Here is a 19936-nt window from a genome sequence, read left to right on the forward strand (position 1 = left end):
TTTTCAGTTCCTTACTTTTCTCTCACTACCCATATCCAATCCAGCAGCAAGTCCTATTGACTCAACCTCCAGATATATCCTAAATCTGTCTACTTTTCTCCATCTCCACTCCCAATCATCCTAGCCCATGCTAAGTGGTGTTGCCTGGACTGTGCAGTGGTTTTCTAATTGGTTTCGCTGTTTTTACTTTTCTACTCCCTTAATCCTTTCTTCTCATAGCGGCCAAAGACGTATCTTTCCCTTTCACTCTGTCTCTGTCTCTCATTTTATTGTGGTAAAGCCACAATAAATTAAATTTACCATCTGAACCATTTTTAAGGGTCCAGCACAGCAGTGTTAACTATATGAACATTGGTGTACAGTAGATCTCTAGAACTTTTCATCTTGCAAAAAGTTCTATACCCATTGAACAACTCCCAAAGGCATCTTTTAAAAATTCATCATTTCATGTCATTCCCTTGCTTAAACCCTCAGGTTGCTTCCTTCTACTCTCTGAATAAAATTCACACTCCTTACCTGGGCTTTCAAGATCCCACTGATCTGATCTCCACCCACTTTTCTGACCATGTCTCATTCTGTTTTCTTTATGCTCTACACTGCTTCACTGCATCAGGGTCTCCTGCCTCTGATGTTCCCTCCCAGCTTTGCACTTGGTCACTCCTTGTCATTCAAGTATCAGTTTAAAGGTCACATCCTCAGGTAGGGCTTCTCTGACTACCAGTCTACTACTCAGTTAGTTGCCAACCCAATCACATTACTTTATTTTTCCTAGCTCCCATTACTATCTGATATTTTCCTTTGTTTGTTGTCTTCCTTTTCCTACTACCAACTAGAATACAAGTTCCATGAGAAAGGGATCTTGTTTTTTTATATCCCTAGCACCCAGAACAGTGCTTGGTACATTGAAGGTCCTCAATAAATGTGTTGGTTGAATTCCTGAATGACCAAATAGGTGAATAGGCAATAAACCAGATTTCTTATCATGTTAGATAAGAGTTTACTATGTATGGTATTTTTTCATCTACATTTATCACTCTCTAGAGTCAAATCTTATTCATTTAAGAAGAGCAAAAACAGTAAATGAATAAGGATTAATGAATTGGAGTAAATTTGATTAGGAAGAAGGAATAACTTGGAGGTAATACAGTGAAGGACTAGGGAGAAAAACATCTTAGGGTTGATTATTCTAGAAATCTGTTTTTGAATATAGCCATTAATTTTAGATATCTTAAATGAAAGATAAGATGGAGAGTAAAATTTATTATTGCAACAGGCATAAACTAAATCATGAGGTAAGTGTTCTGTCGAAGTTTATTTGTGGTTAAGATAGAGATCTATGTAAATTGCTGAGAGTGTGTACCACAGGGAAATAATGACACTTTTCTAAATTGAACTTATTTCCAAGTAAGCAAATGTGGGATGCCAGGTGTAACGTAAATCACTCTTTCATCCTATATAGTAGAAACACTTGATTTTGGTTTAATTTTTTTTGTTGCTTTTTATTTTAAAATAATTTCAATGTTAACAGAAAAGTTATAAAAAATAGTGTACCCAGATTTCCCAATTGTCAACATTTTACTGGATTTGCCTTATGACTTCTTTTTATACATATAGACACAATATTAGATATTTTTTTGAAAGTAAGCTGCAGGCATTCCATCATTACCTCTAAACACAGCAGTGTGTATTACCTAGAAACAAGGAGTCTCCTGCAAAACTGTTGTGTAATACATCTGTTGAAATAAGGAAATAAGCACCGATATGATACTACCATTTCATCCACTGACTCCACTTGACTTTTGGTGAATGCTCCAACAATGTCCTTTATAATTACCCTTTCCTTTTTTGTTCGGAATCCCATCCAGGATTACACATTGCATTTAGTTGTCATGACTTGACGTTTTTGAAGCATATATGTTCTAGATTTTTTTTTCTGTTCACATACAAATATCTATATGATTTTTTAAAAAAAGAAATGGGGCCAAATTATCCACATATTTTTGAACAGTGAAAGCAGATACAGATTTACTTTATTCAATACTTGGTATTAATAAACTTTCAAATGTTTTTGAATAAGTGAATGAATTCTTTTTAATAATCTTAAATAATACATTATGTATACGTACTTTGATTATTTAATCCAGTGGTTCCCCAAAGTATGGTGCAAGGACCCCTGGGGACTCACCTGAGATGCTTTCATGGAGTCCACAGACTGTTTTTCATGGTAATATTAAGATGTTATTTGCCTTTTACTGTGTCTACATTTATATTGATGAGTGAAAGCAATGGTGGGTAAAGGGCTGGTGCCTTAGCATAAATCAGGGCAGTGGCACCAAACTGTATTAATCACTGCATTTTTCATTACCACACACTTGTAGTTCAAAAAAGTCAGTTTCACTTAAAAATGTCCTTGATGAAGCAGTAAAAGTTATTAACTTAATTAAATCCTTTTAGTAAAAAGGTTTTTTTAATAATCTGAGTGCCAAGATGTGAAATATACAAAAGCACTTGTGTTGCATACTGAAATATGATGTTTGTCCAGAAGAAAACCACTTGTGTAATTGTTTGAGTTGTTGAGTTAAACTAGCCACTTTTTTTTCCCTGAAACACTGGTTTTACTTGAAGTCATGACATAGTTATTCAGACTTGGCTATTTGGCAGATATTTTCCTAAAAATAAATAATTGAGCTTGTGGATCTAAGGAAAACAATTGACAGCATTTCTTGCCTCAATCTGATAAAATTGAAACTTTCAAGTGAAAATCAGAATTTTGGAAAACTTACTCTCATCACTGTGAGACTGACAACTTAAAAGACTTTTCTGATGAGATTGGCGGTGATATTTGCAAATGTGATTTTTAAAAATATTGTCAATATTTGTAAGATCTGTGTAACTTAGTGAACTAGTATTTTCCAAATAACTAATGCATGAAGTTGCAAAATAATGTACAAATAAAAGATCCAGTCAAAGTGTAAGATAAATCAGTAAATTTTAGTAACAGAGTACAAAAGTGATCGGTATGGTTACAGATTCCACATTACAGCTAACCTTTAAGAAACTACCACTTTCTGAGTTTTAATGTAATATCAAAGAAGAATATTCATGAAAAGGCTATTTAAAAATTTTTCCTAACTATTCATCTGTGTGAGGCTGGATTTTCTTCGTATACTTTAACCAAAACAATATATTGCAAGAGATTGAATGCAGAAGCAGATGTGAGAATCCAGCTGTCTTCTATTGAGCTAGATATTAAAGAGACTTGCAGAAATGTAAAATAATGCCATACATCTTACTAATTTTTTTGCTTTGGAAACTATAATTATCTTTTGTAAAAAATGATGTTAATGTTAACATGTAATGAATGGTTTTATTACTTTTTAATGAACAGATAAATATTTTTAAAATCTCTCAGTTTTAATTTCTGATATGGTAAATACTAATAAATATAACCCACAAAACCCAAAAATTCTTTGAGGTTCTCAGTAATTTTTTTAACATTTTAAAAAAAAATTTTATTTATTTATTTTTGGCTGTGTTGGGTCTTCATTTCTGTGCGAGGGCTTTCTCTAGTTGGGGCAAGCGGGGGCCACTCTTCATCGCGGTGCGCGGGCCTCGCAGTATCGTGGCCTTTCTTGTTGCGGAGCACAGACTCCAGACGCGCAGGCTCAGTAGTTGTGGCTTACGGGTCTAGTTGCTCCGCTGCATGTGGGATCTTCCCAGACCAGGGCTCGAACCCGTGTCCCCTGCATTGGCAGGCAGATTCTCAACACTGCGCCACCAGGGAAGCCCTCAGTAATTTTTAAGAGTCTAAAAGAGATCAAAAAGTTTGGGAACTACTGATTTAATCATTCCATGTTGATGGATTTTAAAGTTATGTCCAGTTTTTTACTATTACAAACATTGCTGCCATGTACTTTTTTTCTTCATGTTTGTGTGATCATTTCAGTAGGATAAATTCCTAGAAGTAGAAATGCTGTGTTAAACGACAAGTACGTTTTTAGTTTTAGATGTTGACAAACTGCCTTCTAACATAGTTGCACTAATTTTCCCAGAGTGGATGAAAGTACCCTTTCCCCATTAGTAATTAGCATTGCCAATTTCATAAATTAAAATATGGTATTACATTTAAAAATTTTTCAAAAATCATTAGTAAAGTTATATATCTTTTTTTGGCTATTAGTTATTTTTCTTATTTTATAAATTGCTTGTATATCATTTTGTCCTTTTTTGATATGTTGATCATCTTTTTCTTAACTGATTTGGAAGAGCTCTTAGGACAAAGTAGCTTCTGATAGTCAAATAGTGCTGCAAATAATTTTCTCAGTTTCTTTAAATTTCATGAGATTTAAAATGTCAGAGGTTTTTTTTTCCTGTCACCATATTTATTCACGTTTTCTTTTGGGTTTTATGTCATGTGTAGGTCTCACCTACACCAAATTATAAAAATACTTCTCTGTATTTTCTTTGCCTGTTTGGTGATTTTTAGCCAGTTTGATTAAATTAAACCCATCCTGGAAATGTGACAGCTCAATTTTAGTACTAATCTAAATAGGATCTGTAATTGCACATAATGGAAACTTAAATAATTTCAGAGGAAAATTTAGTTTAAAGATGATGAATCAGTTTAGAGATGTGATGTATCTCACACCCCACTGCCTTAACCCCCTAATATTGATATTTCCTTTCATCCGCTCTTTTTCTGTAGTTGAGGAAACGTGTGAAACTTGAAGGGAAAGAACTTGAAGAATACTTGGAAAAAGAGAAACTAAAGAAAGAAGCTGCTAAAAAACTTGAACAGTCAAAAGAGTAAGTTGTTTTCAGACGATTAGAAGTTTATATAAGTAATTTGATAACTTATTTCTAGACAAAAACGTTTGATTGAAAATATTTAAATTTTCTTTTGACTTTATTACTTTTATTACATCTTTCCAGTGGTGCTAGAATACTAAATCCTTTCAGTGCTAATGTTAATATGTATTTATTAACTGGCAGTTAATGCTATATTTCACAAAATATCAATCCAATAATATTATCATTATCATTGAATTAATAGTGAATGTTAATTTATTAATAATTTTATAAATATTAATTAAAAGTCTTTGGGGGACTTTATGACCTTTATCTTTTCCCAAACTCCCTTAGGGCAGACATAGATTCCAGTGATGAGAGTGACGTTGAGGAAGATATTGACCAGCCATCAGCTCATAAGACTAAGCATGACCTGATGATGAAAGGTGAAGGTAGTCGTAAAGGAAGTTTCTTCAAACAGGCTAAAAAGTCTTATCCTATGTTTCCTGCCCCAGAAGAAAGAATTAAATGGGATGAATATGGAGAAATTATCAAGTATGTGAGCAAAACAAGTTTTTCTTTCTTACAGATTGGAGGTAGTAACTGTATTGTCATTTTAGCTCAAAGAATTTGGTCTTTCTGGTCATCATGTACTTAGTTTCTGAGTATCTCAGCTTGTAGTTTGAAATGTAAAAATAGAAAGGTTGAGGAACATACAGAGAGTTAATAATAAAGGAAAACTGGTAGTTTTATTACTTAGGTATGTGAAACGTTTAAAACGATGATCAAGACTCTTTCCCGCCCTCCCCACTTAAAAAGAGGTGAGGGATGTGCATTGGAGAAAGACATATGATAGGAAGAACTTTTGATGGCTAAGGTTATGTTAAGTTTGGGAAATGGGTTTTGTCTCAAGTAGTGTTGCACACATGTTTTAGTTACAAGAGGAATAGGAGATAGTGTGAGTGGAACCATAGAAAATCTACCAAATCTATACCCACTATTAGAAAAACAACTGAAATCACACATTCTAATCACAGATTTGAAAACACTACTATCCTGAATAAAGATCAGTAAATGTCAACTGCCTTAGCATAATGCACGCTGTCTTTCACAATTTGGTTTCTCCCTACTTTTCTATTATATTTCTCTATATTTCTCTTACAGCAGTGTGTGTTCTCCACTCTGGTGGTTCCAGCCTTCTCTCAGTTTCCCCCTGCTCAGCTTTTTCATGTCATGCCTTTACCCATGTTCTTCCTTCAGCCTGGTTCTACCTTCCCATCCCAAGCTTTCAGGCTGCTGAATCTGGCCTCACAAACCACTGGAAAACTTTCCTGTCTCTCCCTTGCCACCGCAACACAGTTAGTTCCCTCTCTTTTACTTTCTTTGTAAATATCTTGAGCATATGGTCTTAGGTCATCCTTGAATTTAATTAGGAAAATTCTACTGTTTACTTGGCCCTCTAAAATAGTAGGGAGAAAAACTAACAATCTAAACCCTATTGGTGAGTTTGCTTACCATTTCACTTAATTAATGGCCAATCTGTTTATCATATGGACAGTGCTCTTTAGCTTCAATTTTCTTATCTGAAAAATAGGGGTAAGAATACAACTGACGTTATGCTTTTTAAGGCACTTAGCATAGAACCTGACTCATAGTAAATGCACTTTAAGTGGTTGCTACTACAGTTGTTATGTGGATTACAGTTGGAGATATTGGGCTCCTGCAGCAATCTAGATGTTGGGTGACAGAGGCCTGGATTCTCAGGAGTGTGAGGGGATTTGGGGGCAGGGCATGATAAATATAGAGATTAGAACATTAAAAAAAGTTTGCTTTTTAATTTTAATGTAGAACTCTCTCTGATATTGGAAAATAGTTGTGCTAGTAGTTGGTTGAAATAAAGATGAAGGCTTTTGAGGGAGCTAATGATTTTGTATCTCAGGTTTCTCTGTAATGTGCAAAAATAGAGAGTCATCTGCTTTCATCGGGCAGGGAAGGAATAATGTGGGTGTCTTAAGGAAACCAAAGGAGATCTGAGACTTATAAGGACTGGAAATTGACAAGAGAAACCACAGAAATTGAGGAGAAGAATTACTGAAACAAATGCAGGGCCAGGTTGCAAGAATACTTATGATAGCCACTAAGGTCTTCTAATGACGTGTCTAGGTAGGGCCTTTTCACTCACCCACGTGGTGAGTGTACTTAAAGTGTACTCCTTGATGGTCATGAAGAATGTAATATATGCAGTCATCTGATAATTGATATTGTGAAGTTGCATTGACTTTGGATCAAATGTGTATTTGAATCTTGATATATGTGAGGAGTCTAAAAATTATGCCATCTACTAATTAGTTGTATGTATTAACTAATATTGGCTTGCTTGTTACTACTTCTAATTAGAGACTTTTTATTTAGACCAGAGGATTTCTTAGTGCCAGAACTTCAAGCTACTGAAGAAGAAAAAAGCAAATTAGAGTCTGGCCTGACAAATGGAGATGAACCCATGGATCAGGATTTATCTGATGTTCCTACTAAGTGTATTTCTACAACAGAATCTATAGAAATAAAGTAAGTGCTCTTGTTGCATTTTGAACATAGATTACGAGGTAAAATTTCAAGCGCTGAATCACATAATTTACATTGTTTCAAAAGTGAGATTTCCAAATATCCTCTAGTAAGTTTGTGCTTTTAAAAATTAATTTTTTTCTTCTTGTGAAGTATGGTGTTTTTTCCCCTTCATTAATGATATTTGAATGCCAAAATGAATTGGTGGTGAGGAGGGGGTTAAACTTTAAATTGTACATGTATGTGAAAAAACATTCTTTCTGGTCTTTCTAGTAAGTCTAGTAGCAGGTGAGCTTGTATAATTCCAAGTTTAATTTTTCTAAACGCTTGTTTAATAAAATAAACTCCTTGACTCAAACATCTCTGCGAGTCCATTAACATCTTAAAAGTACCACTGTGTCTTAAAAATAACCACTGTGCTTTAAAAATAACCACCGTGCCTTAAAAAGTTGTGAACCTTTTTTTCCCTTTCTATTTAGTGCAGTTAACACCAGTAAATGATCATTTTGGAATATATTTTTTAAAGTTATCAGAGAGCAAAGTGGCTTTTTGTCTGGTGGTATCATCTAGTATACATTCTTGGGTATGGCTAAGAGCTCAATACGACATATTAACAATATAACACGTGTATTCCTCAAATCCTCATTCTACGTATTGATACATTTCTTTCCTGATGATAAAAGCCATTAAAAACCTAATTTTAGAATTAACTTACCAAAAAGTCAGCTTGTATAATCATCTTAATTACAGAGCCAGGGTTACTTACATAGACTATGAAGGACGCTCTGATGGGGATTCCATTAAAAAAATCATCAATCAGATGAAACCACGACAGTTGATCATTGTCCATGGACCACCAGAGGCCAGTCAGGATCTTGCAGAGTGCTGCCGTGGGTTTGGTGGGAAAGATATTAAAGTGTACATGCCAAAGCTACATGAAACAGTCGATGCCACTAGTGAAACTCATATCTACCAGGTAAGTATGCTCGCGTTTGAGCCACATAGAAATAAGTACTTTTTGTTGCAGGTTAGGACAGATAGATTAGGAATATAGTGGTGAGTGAAGCAAATGTGGTCCCTTGTCCTAGCAGATTTTATAGTCTGTGGGGCTTGTAACAAGGAAATAGCATTTATCATGCTGTTCTACCTCTGATAGAGGAAGTACAGGATGCTATGAGAGTATAAACAGGGAGATTCCAACCCAAATTTGGGAGGTTTAGAAACAGTTTCCCAGAGGAAGGGATAACTAGGCTGAATCCCGACGGCTATTTAGATGGGTTGTCAGGGTGGTATATAGAGTGGTAAAGAGAGGGAGAAAAAGTGTTCCAGGCAGAGGGAACAACATTTGTGAAAGTATAGAGGTGAGGGGAATGGGGAGTGTTTAGGAATTCAGAAGTTTTCTAAAAATTCACAAATGTTAAGGTTCTATTCCTAATGGAAAAAAATGGAGACAGGTATAGAAAACAGGAATGGCACAGAGGAGGGCTTGATCAACTCACATCTGGTAGTGGGAGATGGTATCAGGTAAGGCAAGAGTGATGTCTATATTTGTTTGGAAAAAATGGATTGGAATTCACCAGGCAGCAGCGTCATTGTGGGCAGAACAAGAGGAAGCAGCGTTCCAGGAATATGGAGGTGTGAAACTGCGTGGTGTATTCAGGAAACCCTAAGCCATTCAGTACTCCTGAAGTAGCATCAGGTCCTAGGGGATGAGACTGATCAGTGGTTCTCCACCCCGGCTACACATCTGGAGAGCTTTGGGGGAGTCAAGGGGCTCAATGTTCTGGCCTTAGTCTCACCAGTTATATTAGAATCACTGTAGGTGGGACCCAGGCATTAATGTTAAAAAAAAAAAAAAATTGCCATGTGGTCCCAATGTACAGTCAAGGTTAATAACCTTGACTTGAGAAAGTAGACAGGGGCCCTATGATTTTACAGGCCATTAGGTCATTACCAGTTACAGTGAAGATCAGATGAATGAAAGATTTTCTAATTTTAATACACAGTACTAGAGTTAGAAAATGATAATAGATCATATTTAATTGTTAAGTTATACTCTTTGGGCTTTATTTCTCTCCCTCCCCTTTGCATCATATCTAGGTGAGATTAAAAGATTCACTTGTCAGCTCCCTTCAGTTTTGTAAGGCAAAAGATGCTGAATTAGCTTGGATAGATGGTGTCTTAGACATGAGAGTTTCCAAAGTGGACACAGGAGTTATTTTAGAAGAAGGAGAACTAAAGGATGATGGAGAAGACTCAGAAATGCAAGTGGACGCTCCATCAGATTCTAGCGTTATAGCACAGCAGAAGGCCATGAAAAGTCTGTTTGGAGACGATGAGAAAGAAACAGGTGAAGAAAGTGAGATCATTCCTACTTTGGAACCCTTACCACCTCATGAGGTAAAAAGCATGTGCTGCTTCTCTCTCTCCTTTAATTTGTCATCCTTTGAATGTTTTTCTAAATGTTTTTAACCATTTAAAATATGTCATATATAGGGTCATTTTGGAGTTTTAAAAAAATTACTCAAGATATGTTCTCAGTGTGCGTGCGTATGTCCTCTACGGCTAGAGAATGATAACGATAGTAAGGAAACCTTTAGCAGATCTTCTTATAAGATACATAATTGTTTCATGATTTGCCTTTCAGTATGGATTTTTAAATATTAAGTTTGATAGTTGTGAGGGTCATCTACCTGCTTCCAGTCAGGAGATTTATAATTTTCTAAGAATGTCATACTCTTGTACTCCATTTTTGTGTGTTATTGATTCAACTTAACCACTTTTGGTTTTAATACAGTTGGAAATCATTTATTTCCTATAGGTATAGTTTTAGTCTAGTATTTTATTTACATGTTCTCAAGGGATAGCTAGTTAACTGGCAGAGCTTTCAGGTAATTACCTTACAGCAGTATTAAAACTATATTATGAGAGTCTGTCACGACTGTCAAGTGATGTCTTTGGCCCTTGTATGCAGTAAAGAATGGAGAGACGGCCTCTGTCATTGGATTCCCTTCAAGAACAACAAAATTGTGGGGAGGAACTAGGAACTTGCTTCTCTCTGTGCTAAAAGCTGGCACTCTTCAAAGCAACTTCAAAGCGTATGTCTTCTATGGCTAGAGAATATATTCAAAGCAGCGGCATTAGGTTGAACCGCTTGCCTTTCTGATTCTACAACCCACGCATTCACTGTGAGGGAGGAAGGAAAGTGGAAGTAGGATCAGGGGAGAATTGTCCTCTGAACTGTGTACAAAGGACTGGGATCTGGAAAATGAATTTTTTGTTCGGTTCTGCCTACTCGCACTCTAGCTGACCCCCTTAGGCAAGTGGGGGAGTGAAGAGCATAACATTATCAGACGGCTTTCTGTTATTATGAGGCACGGCTAATAAAATTGATTGTGAAACATTCAGAAAATGTGAAGGGCTTTGTAATGTAAAATAATGAGGTAAAATTCAGACTGACAACTTGGAATGTGATTTATAGTCTTGAAACGATCTGTCAAAGGAATTCAGGGGATAATAGGAAATAACTTAGAGATCATGTGTTATTTCACTTTATTCAGTACAACTGTGTGTCTGGTGTTTTATTTGAAGTTCTTCTTTCCCCTTTAACCTTATCTAAGGTTCCTGGACATCAGTCGGTTTTTATGAATGAACCAAGACTGTCGGACTTCAAACAAGTTCTTTTAAGGGAGGGGATCCAAGCTGAGTTCGTAGGAGGTGTACTTGTTTGCAACAATCAAGTAGCAGTCCGTAGAGTAAGTGTGTTTTTAAGGAGGGCTGAACTGAACAAATGCTCCTGATGTTTAGTTATTTTGAATTCTGTAATTCTTGATTGAATTAATTTTACAAACTGGAGATCAGTAATTTATAGTGAAGACATCACATTTATAGTGATGACCTTGACGGCTTTTAAAAGTGACTCTTAAAGACGTGATATATAATTTTATTGTAAATTTTTATTATTTGAATCCTGTGACATTTATGTGTCTATGTAAAATTCATGACTTGAATATTATATCCATATTCTGTGAATCAGAGCGGTCCATTTCCTAATCAGTCATAGAGCAATCTAGTTAATATATTTTGGTTATTATGTCTGCATATTAATGGATAGAAAATCTGCTAAATAACTTATTTTTTTTACTTGGTTTCTAGACGGAAACTGGACGCATTGGATTAGAAGGCTGCCTTTGTCAAGATTTTTATAGGATAAGAGACCTTTTATATGAACAGTATGCCATTGTGTAAAGGACATGATGTCAAGAAGTATCTGTTTGACCTTTCTAAGAAAAAAGGATTCTTACTCTAAGCTTTTGCTTTTTCGTTTTGTAACATACAAAAAGAATCTGCCAGAAAAACTTAACATGCATTAGATTTTAAAGAATGTAAATAGAAACCATATTGCTAATGCTCAAATGAGCATGCTACCTTTTGGCTTTCAGAGTGATAGAGATCCTTACAAGTGTGCAGGCCCTGGAGTTGAAGGTGATTGGCTTCCTTTAGAGACCGCTTATTCTAGAAGGGCTTGTTACTTGAATAAAACAATGTAACTTAGCAAACCAGTTCATGGCCTTAGAGAAACATGTTTGCATGAATTCTTGCAAACTGTTTCTTACATTTTCTGGAGAGAAAAGTGAGAATTTATCTTAAAAAGATGCAAGATGCTATAAAAAAAAAACCCCTGATAAAACAGTTTGTTGAGCCTATGTATTTAAAAAAACAAAAAAACAAAGAGTGTGTGCTGTAACTCTTTTGAATTCCTGTATGCAGTTTTCTTCACAGGGAGCTTATCTACTCCATGCCTACGTTTCCCAGTGATTCACTCTACTGTGAGATGGTACACATTTGGTTCAGAAACCAGTTTTTATTTCTCCCATTTCCTGTTGTATCAAGATTTTGTTGTTGTTGTTGTTGAGCTTGAATTATAACACCATCATTTGAATATACATAATTCAGAAAAACTCCTTGACGTTTTCTAGTCTTAAAGGTCCTTCATACATTTTAAACACATCTTAACTATCAGCTAGGTTACTGTACTAGAGACTGTTTTGTGCTTTGCTTTTAGGGAAACAAATGTTGAACCTCACATTTTTATAAGGTAGCAGTATAGTTAAAAGGTGTGAAGGTCTTCATCTCTTAGGCTTGCTTTCTCCTAGGGTTGCCCAAGCAGTGGTTGGATTTTATACACATTACTACAGAAATAATACCAAGTTGGATAAGGCCATCCATTCTATGTTCATGTCTTTCTTGGGGCTAGCAGCCCTGATACAGTATAAACCACTTGTGTTTAAGAGTAAAAACAGTACATGCAGTTCTCATTGAACTTAAAAAATGAAAGTCATGTCACCCTATTGTAATCTGTGGGTGCTTTTTTAGAATGTAGCTTAATCATGACAGACCTTGATGTTTATTTCTTATTTAAACCCTCCTCTATACTTAAGCATTTTTAGAAGGGTCAGAAATCTTGTTTAACTTATATGGAACTGTGTATAATACAACCCAGTGATATCAGACAAGAATTAATATTTCACTCTATTTCAAATGTTTAGAAAGCTTTTATTGTGAGTTAAATTGCTAATGCAAAGTTTACAGCCTTCTGGTACTGAAAACCAGACACACAAAACAAGTTACAGATGATGAAGATAAAGAGTATGTTTTCTTTGCAGAGCTTTGAAAAAAAAAAATCACTTAAACTCTTACTACTGAATAGAGTAAGCCTAGAATCCTATTTATATTCCAGGGAAAAGAAAGTCTGCATTTGTTTCATGGCTTAAAGCATCTGGTTATACATATTACATTGCAATAGTGATATTGAAAAATTGTCTCTTGCCTAGCGTTTTTATTGTCCTATGAACAGGAATTAAATTTTAAAGTACTGCTTGGAGATGGCTGTGCTAACTAATGTCAATGCAGGAGCAATATTTTTACCTGTTTCTAGATGACAGTATTACTAAAATTTCTAAAATGAAGGCATTTGTTTAGTCCCAGTTACTTAAGAAAAATAGAAATTTTAAAAAGGACTCTGAGATAAATCATGAACTCAGAGGCACTTTCAGATCGTCATTGTTCAGAGGCAAAATAAATACAATGGACCATCAGCTGATATCTATAATTTGGTTAAAAAGAAATTTTGTTGTAATATTTGTGGCAGTGGGATTATAAATGTCAAGTATCATTGCAAACTTTCTATATTTTCATGAACCAGTAGGTGGCCTGAAACAGAAGTGAGAAAATCAAGTTTCTAAGGAGGGCCTTTGCCTTTTTAAAAAAATTTGAGATACGATTCACATACTTTTAAAATTCACTCTTTTAAAGTTACATTTATTTTTTTTTTTTAGTATATTTACAGTGTTGTGCAACCATTACCACCATCTAATTCCAGAACACTTCATTGCCCCGAAAAGAAACTCCGTACCCCTTAGCAGTCACTCCCAATTCTCGCTTCTCCTCAGCCCCAGGCAAGCATTAATCTGTCTTCTTCTGTCTCTATGAATTTACCTATTCTGGACAGTTCATAAAAATGGAATCATACAGTATGTGGTCTTTTGTGTCTGACTTCTTTCACTTAGCATAACTTTTAAGATTCATCGATGCTGTAGCATGTATCAGTATTCTTTTTATGGCTGAATAATATTCCATATGGATATACTGCATTTTGTTTATCCACTCATCAGTTGAGAGACCTTTGGTTTGTTTCCACTTTTTGGCTATTATGAATAATGCTGTTATGAACATTTGTGTACAGGTTTTTTGTATGGGCATATGTTTTCAATTTGGGGAGGCATATACGTTAAGAGTAGAATTGCTGGATCACATGGTAACTCTGTGTAACCTTTTGGGAAATTGCCAGACTGTTTTCCAAAGTGACTGCACCATTTTACATTCCTGTGTCCTCGGCAACACTGGTTACTCACCATCTTTTTTATTTTAGCCATTTTAGTGTGTGTGAAGAGGTATCTCATTGTGGTTTCGATTTGCATTTCTCTAATGACTGATGATTTTGAGCTTCTTTTCTGTACTTATTGGCTGTTTGTATATCTTCTTCGGACAAATGTCTGTTCAGATCCTTTGCCTATTTTTAAATTGGGTCATTTATCTTTTCATTGTTGAGTTAAAGAGTTTTTTTATACACTCTGGATACTAAATCCTTATCATATGTATGATGTGCAAATATTTTTTCCCATTCTCTTTGTTTTTTTACTATCTTGATAGTGTCCTTTGAAGCACCAAAGTTTTTAATTTTGATGAAGTCTAATTTATCTGTTTTATTCTTTGGTCCCTTGTGCTATTGGTGTCATATCTTAGAAACCCATTGCTTCATCCCGTGTCACAAAGATTTATACCTATTTTTTTTTCTAAGAGCTTTATGGTTTAATATAGTTCTTACATTTAAGTCTTTGATCCATTTTGAGTTAACTTTTATGTATGATGTGAGGTAGGGGTCTGATTTCATTCTTTTGCATTTAGATATCCAGTAGCCCCAGCACCATTTGTTGAAAAGACTATTTCCTCATCAAATTTTCTTGCCACCTTTGTTGAAAATCAGTTGCCCATGAATATGACTTTGTTCTTGGATTCTCAATTCTATCTCACGGATGTATACATCTATCCTTATGCCAGTATTGTTTTGGATACCGTAACTATGTATTAAATTTTGAAATCGGCAAGTGTACATCCTCCAACTTTTTTCTCTTTCAAGATTGTTTAGGCTGTTCTGGTTCCCTGGCATTTTCATATGAATTTTAGAATCAGTTTATCAATGTCTGTAAAAAGGCCACTCACTTTTAATAGGAAAAAAAAAATACTTAAAATTTAGAGCTTAAAATCTTAGAATGTTATGGCTGAGAGGGACTATAGAATTCATCTAGTTCAATGCGCTTATTTTAGTATTGAATGAATGGGCCTGTGGGAGGTCAGGGGTTTGCTTGAGTCAGATAGCTGGTCAGAGACAGAGTTGGAATTGGAACCTAGCCTTCATAGAGTCTGTTCATTTTATATTAAATGAATGAATCTAGAATCCTTATAGAATCCATTGATTCAATACTAAAATAAGTATATTGAACTACATGACTTCTTCAGTTCCTCTCAGGCATAACATTCTGAGATTTTAGGCTGTAAATTTCAACTACTTTTTTCCCTGCACTGCTGTGCTGCTTCGCTTTCTTAGTTATATTCACTTTGCTTAGGGGGAATACTTTCAGTTTATCTGCTCTAAGAACAGCATCTGGCAGCTGTTACTTAGGACAATAGCCTGCTGAGAGAGAGAGACTGCTTGCATTCTGTGTGATGGCCAGTGAAGGTGGGGAGGGCGGGGAGAGAAAGGGTAAATGTCACCTTCTGTACTTTTCTTTGGTTTTAAGGTTCTAGAGTTTTAGCACACGGTTATTGTCCTTTAAATATTGATGAACTCATTACCACTTAAGTCAAAGGGTGTAAATAGTGGTTAGTAATTCAGTGATTGAGAGGTTGATTGTTTGCTTGTTTGTTTGTGTGGTGGTTGTTCTCTGCCACCCCTAACCCCTTCTTTATTCAGCCATTTGATAACTACAGAGTGGATGGCTAAGTGACGACGCAGTGCGAACTGAGAAGGAATCTTCAGATCTGCCTACCTGGGCGGGGATCAAGGAAAGGTTTTTTTCCTTCTTCTTTTGCTTTTCTCTCACTTTAACCACGTGAATTGTGTTTGTGAGAAAGTACCCAAAATTGTCACAGTAAAAGCCCAGGACTTTGCTGGAAGTGAGGGTATCTTTGCTTCTCTCTCCTGTTGGTCCCCGCCTCCTCCCCGCCCCCGCCCCATTCCCACACAGCTCTATTTTTTTGGTGCTTTTTCCTTCACTACTCAGCCCATTTCATTTTAGTTCTTGAAGTCAAAATGTGATTTCGAGGAGCAAAATAGGAGTTTGGAGAGTTTTAAATCTCTCCTCATTGTAGTTGAAGAGAACCGAAAGTGTATGTGCTTCTTCTGTGAAATTGTTAATGGAATTCCATGGATCCTACTCAAACATTTGATACTGAGTGATAATTTCAAGCAGAGAATACACAAAGGATTCATAAGGACGTACTACATCGCTTTCTGAAGTTATTTTAATGTTCAGTATCCAATTTATTGTGTGTATTTCCTTTTTCTTCTTGACACTTTTTTTTTTTTTTAAAGGCACCACTAATTGTACATTCAAAACTAGTGAAGTCCTTCAAACAAATCTCTGTGGAAAGCTGTTTTTATTCTAAGGGTGCTGCCTGCTGTCCTTGTTTTAAATATTTTTGGAGCTCTCGTTTCTCTTCAGATTCATTTACCGAGCTTATGAGAAATGTAATTTATCTGAGAAACACATTGTGGTCTTGGCCCAACATATGCCATTACCATTTGACTTTAAATGACCCCCCCCCAATATTTAAAAGCTCTTCTTTTATGGACAGACATTTGCTATCATAGGAGATTTTTTATATTAAAAAGTTATCTATTAAATACCAAACTATAATGAAAATAAAAGCAGTGGAATATACCAGAAATCGTAAAGATGCTGTCATTCTCAACATCCTCAATAGGTCATTGTTCAGGTTAAATTTCATACTCAAGTATCAAAGGATGTATGTCTCTAATGAGATTATGGAAATCCTCTATCAGTTATAAGAAAAACAAATTACCTAAATGTATAGGATTCAGATTCTCAAGGTTTTTCAATATCTCCCATATGTAATTTTTTTCAAGGAGACAGACTATTGTAGGAAGAAAGAAGTTACGTTTAATGAGAAAGATTCAGAACATTGTGCATTTTTAACTATTAAGCAGAATCTTATATCTACATTATTGCCCATTAAAAAAAACTTCTTTCACATTTATTTCAAATATTCTTTTGAATAGTTTTACCTGAGATAAGGAAACCATTAAGCAGAGATTTTTCTAGTATAAAAACCAGAGTAATAAATTCGTAATAGTTAAAAGACCACTTGTGTGTGTCTTATTTTTTAACTTCTTATTTTGAAATAATTTAAAACTGACAGAAAAGTTACAAGAATAGTTTAAAAGATCCTATATATCATTCCCCTAGGTTCCCCTGTTGTTAACATTTTGCTGTATTTATTTTTCATTCTATCTGTGTATACATATTATTTTTTGAATGGTTTGATACTAAGTAGCAGTTTTGACATCCCATTAGCCATAAGCACTATAGTGCATTTTTTAAAAACAAGGACTCTCCTGCATAACTACACTACTTCCATCAAAGTCAGGAAACCAGTGTTGATGAAATTCTACCATTTAATCCACAAACCCCATTCACATGCTACCAGTTAGTCCAAAATGTCCCTAAAATAAACCCTTTCCTTTTTGGTCTAGGATCCAGTCCAGGATGATGCATGTGTTTAGTTATGTTTTCCCTTCAGTCTTCCTCAATCTGGAAGACTTCCTCAGTTTTTCCTTTTTTAAAATTTATTTTTTTATGACCTTGACATTTTTGAAGAGTGCTGATCAGTTACTTTGTAAATGGCCCTTCCTTTGAGTTTGTCTGATGTTTCCTCATGATTGGATTCAGGTTATGGGTTTTTGACAGGAATACTAGAGAAGTAAATGATGCTTTGTTCTTCTCTACATTATATCAGGAAGCACATAGTGTCAATTTTCCCCATTACTGGCGATGTTAATTTTTCATGGTTATGTTTCCAAGGTTTGTCCACTGTCAAGTTAATAAATACTTTGTGGGGAGCTACTTTGAGACTATGTCAATATCCTGTTCTTTATAAATATTTATCCTCTAGTTTTAGCATCTATTGATGATTCTTATCTGAAGAAATCAGAAAAGATTGCCAAAAGGTGATTTTCTGATTACACTGTGGCTTCTACATTTATTTGACATTCTAGTGTAAGCACATTCTCTTCTCCCCCATTTGTTTGTTCATTATTTATATCGGTGTGGAACATGGATTCTGTTTTATAATCTACAAACTATCATGATTCATTTCAAAATGAAATGCTCCAGTTTTCCTAGATTTGGCTAGTGGGAGCACTTTTAAGCTGGCGTCTGCTCTTTTGACATGGTCTCCGGTTCTTGTTTGTTTGTTTTAAACATAACATTAAATTTACCATCTTAACCTTTCTTAGGTATACAAGTTCAGTAGTGTTACGTATATTCACGTTGTTGTGCAACAGATCTCGAACTTTTTTATTTTGCAACACTGAAACTCTATACCCACTGAGCACTAATGTCCTCACTTGCCTTCCCCCAGCCCTTGGTAATCACCTTCCAACTTTCTGTTTCTATGGTTCTGATTGCTTTAGATACTTAATGAGGGGAACAGTACAGTCGGTGTCCTTTTGTGAGTGACTTATTTGACTCAGCATACTGTCCTCAAGGTTCATCCATGTTGTAGCATGTGACAGGATTTCCTTCCTTTTAAAGGCAGCATAATAGTCCACCGTCTGGCTGTACCACATGTTCTTTATCCATTCATTTGTCGATGGACATTTGGCTTGTTTCCACCATTTGGCTCTTGTGAATCATGCTGCAGTGAACATGGGTGTGCAAATATCTCCTTGAGATCTTGCTTTCACGTCTTTTGGATACATATCCAATGAGGCTGCTGGGTCATATGGTAATTCCATTTTTAATTTTTCGAGGATTTCCATACTGATTTCCATAATGGCTGCACGTCCCCATGGTTCTTTGAGCACTTCCTAACTTTCAGTCACCACAAGATGTCCCAGGCTCCATCTTGCATTTTCACTACCCCAGTCCTGGGATCAGCCATTTCTCCAGAGTCCTGGTTCGCTTTAGTGGAGAGTGTCATTGAGAACCAAGATTCGGGTGCTCGCTTGTGCTCATTGCCACGGTGCTGTCATTGCTACCAGGTCCTCAGTATACAATTAGGAAATATCTACATCTATGCTTGTTTCCTCATCATCCATCTCTCTGTGTTAAAAACCACAAGTTCACACTGATCTCCAGTTCCACCTCTACTCCACAAGGTTTATTATAGCCTTCCCTCTCTTCATATTTGTACCTCCTTTACCCTATAGTAAAAACAGGGGCTCCCATAATCTTCAATATAGTCACTTATTTGTTCACGCCCCTGTAATTAATCAATTTTTGGCCATGGGGCTGGCTGCTTTGCTTGAAGCCCCCTGCACACAGCTGCTGCCAGAACAGAGTTTCCTTCTATTCCTCGCTCCATGGCAGCACCTGCCAATTGAACCCCATAGCAGGTATTTTAAAGAAGCCACCTTTGGCCTCAACAGATGTTCTGTTCCAATTTACATGATGGTCCAGCAATGGTGAAATAAGCACAAATTCCGAGGGTTTCTACTTTGAATGGGACTTTATAGTCTTTGGGTATTTGTCTTGGTTATTTTGCTACAATATTTTCCTCATTATTGCCTACTCTAGAGTTAAGCCAAAGTAATGGTCACTGTGGAGTGGGGTTAGTGGAGGAGAGTATGAAAAGGAAGGAGGTGGAAACCCCGTCTCAGGGGAGTAGCGGGTCTGGCAAGAGGATAACACGCATGGCGATCACAATCCAAAATGCTGTCGAAGCAAAACACATTAACAGTTAAAGCTCTTAAGATCTGTGTTAATATTATTTTATAACTGTC

The 19936-nt window shown here is 35.8% G+C and overlaps 1 protein-coding gene across 1 annotated transcript in view; it reads left to right on the top strand.

Annotated features, from left to right (window-relative positions):
- Nucleotides 1–16510, top strand: part of CPSF2 (cleavage and polyadenylation specific factor 2) — a 33541-nt gene extending 17031 nt beyond the window's left edge. Inside the window, exons 10-16 of the mRNA XM_007105036.3 lie at nucleotides 4706–4806; nucleotides 5143–5343; nucleotides 7201–7353; nucleotides 8101–8326; nucleotides 9451–9750; nucleotides 10971–11105; nucleotides 11506–16510. Of these exons, the coding sequence (XP_007105098.1) occupies nucleotides 4706–4806; nucleotides 5143–5343; nucleotides 7201–7353; nucleotides 8101–8326; nucleotides 9451–9750; nucleotides 10971–11105; nucleotides 11506–11598 (1209 nt within the window). The 3' untranslated portion in view covers nucleotides 11599–16510. The remainder of the gene's footprint in view (nucleotides 1–4705; nucleotides 4807–5142; nucleotides 5344–7200; nucleotides 7354–8100; nucleotides 8327–9450; nucleotides 9751–10970; nucleotides 11106–11505) is intronic.
- Nucleotides 16511–19936: the final 3426 nt, after the last annotated feature.

This window comes from Physeter macrocephalus, chromosome 11 (genome assembly GCF_002837175.3).
Source record: "Physeter macrocephalus isolate SW-GA chromosome 11, ASM283717v5, whole genome shotgun sequence".
NCBI lineage: Eukaryota > Metazoa > Chordata > Mammalia > Artiodactyla > Physeteridae > Physeter > Physeter macrocephalus.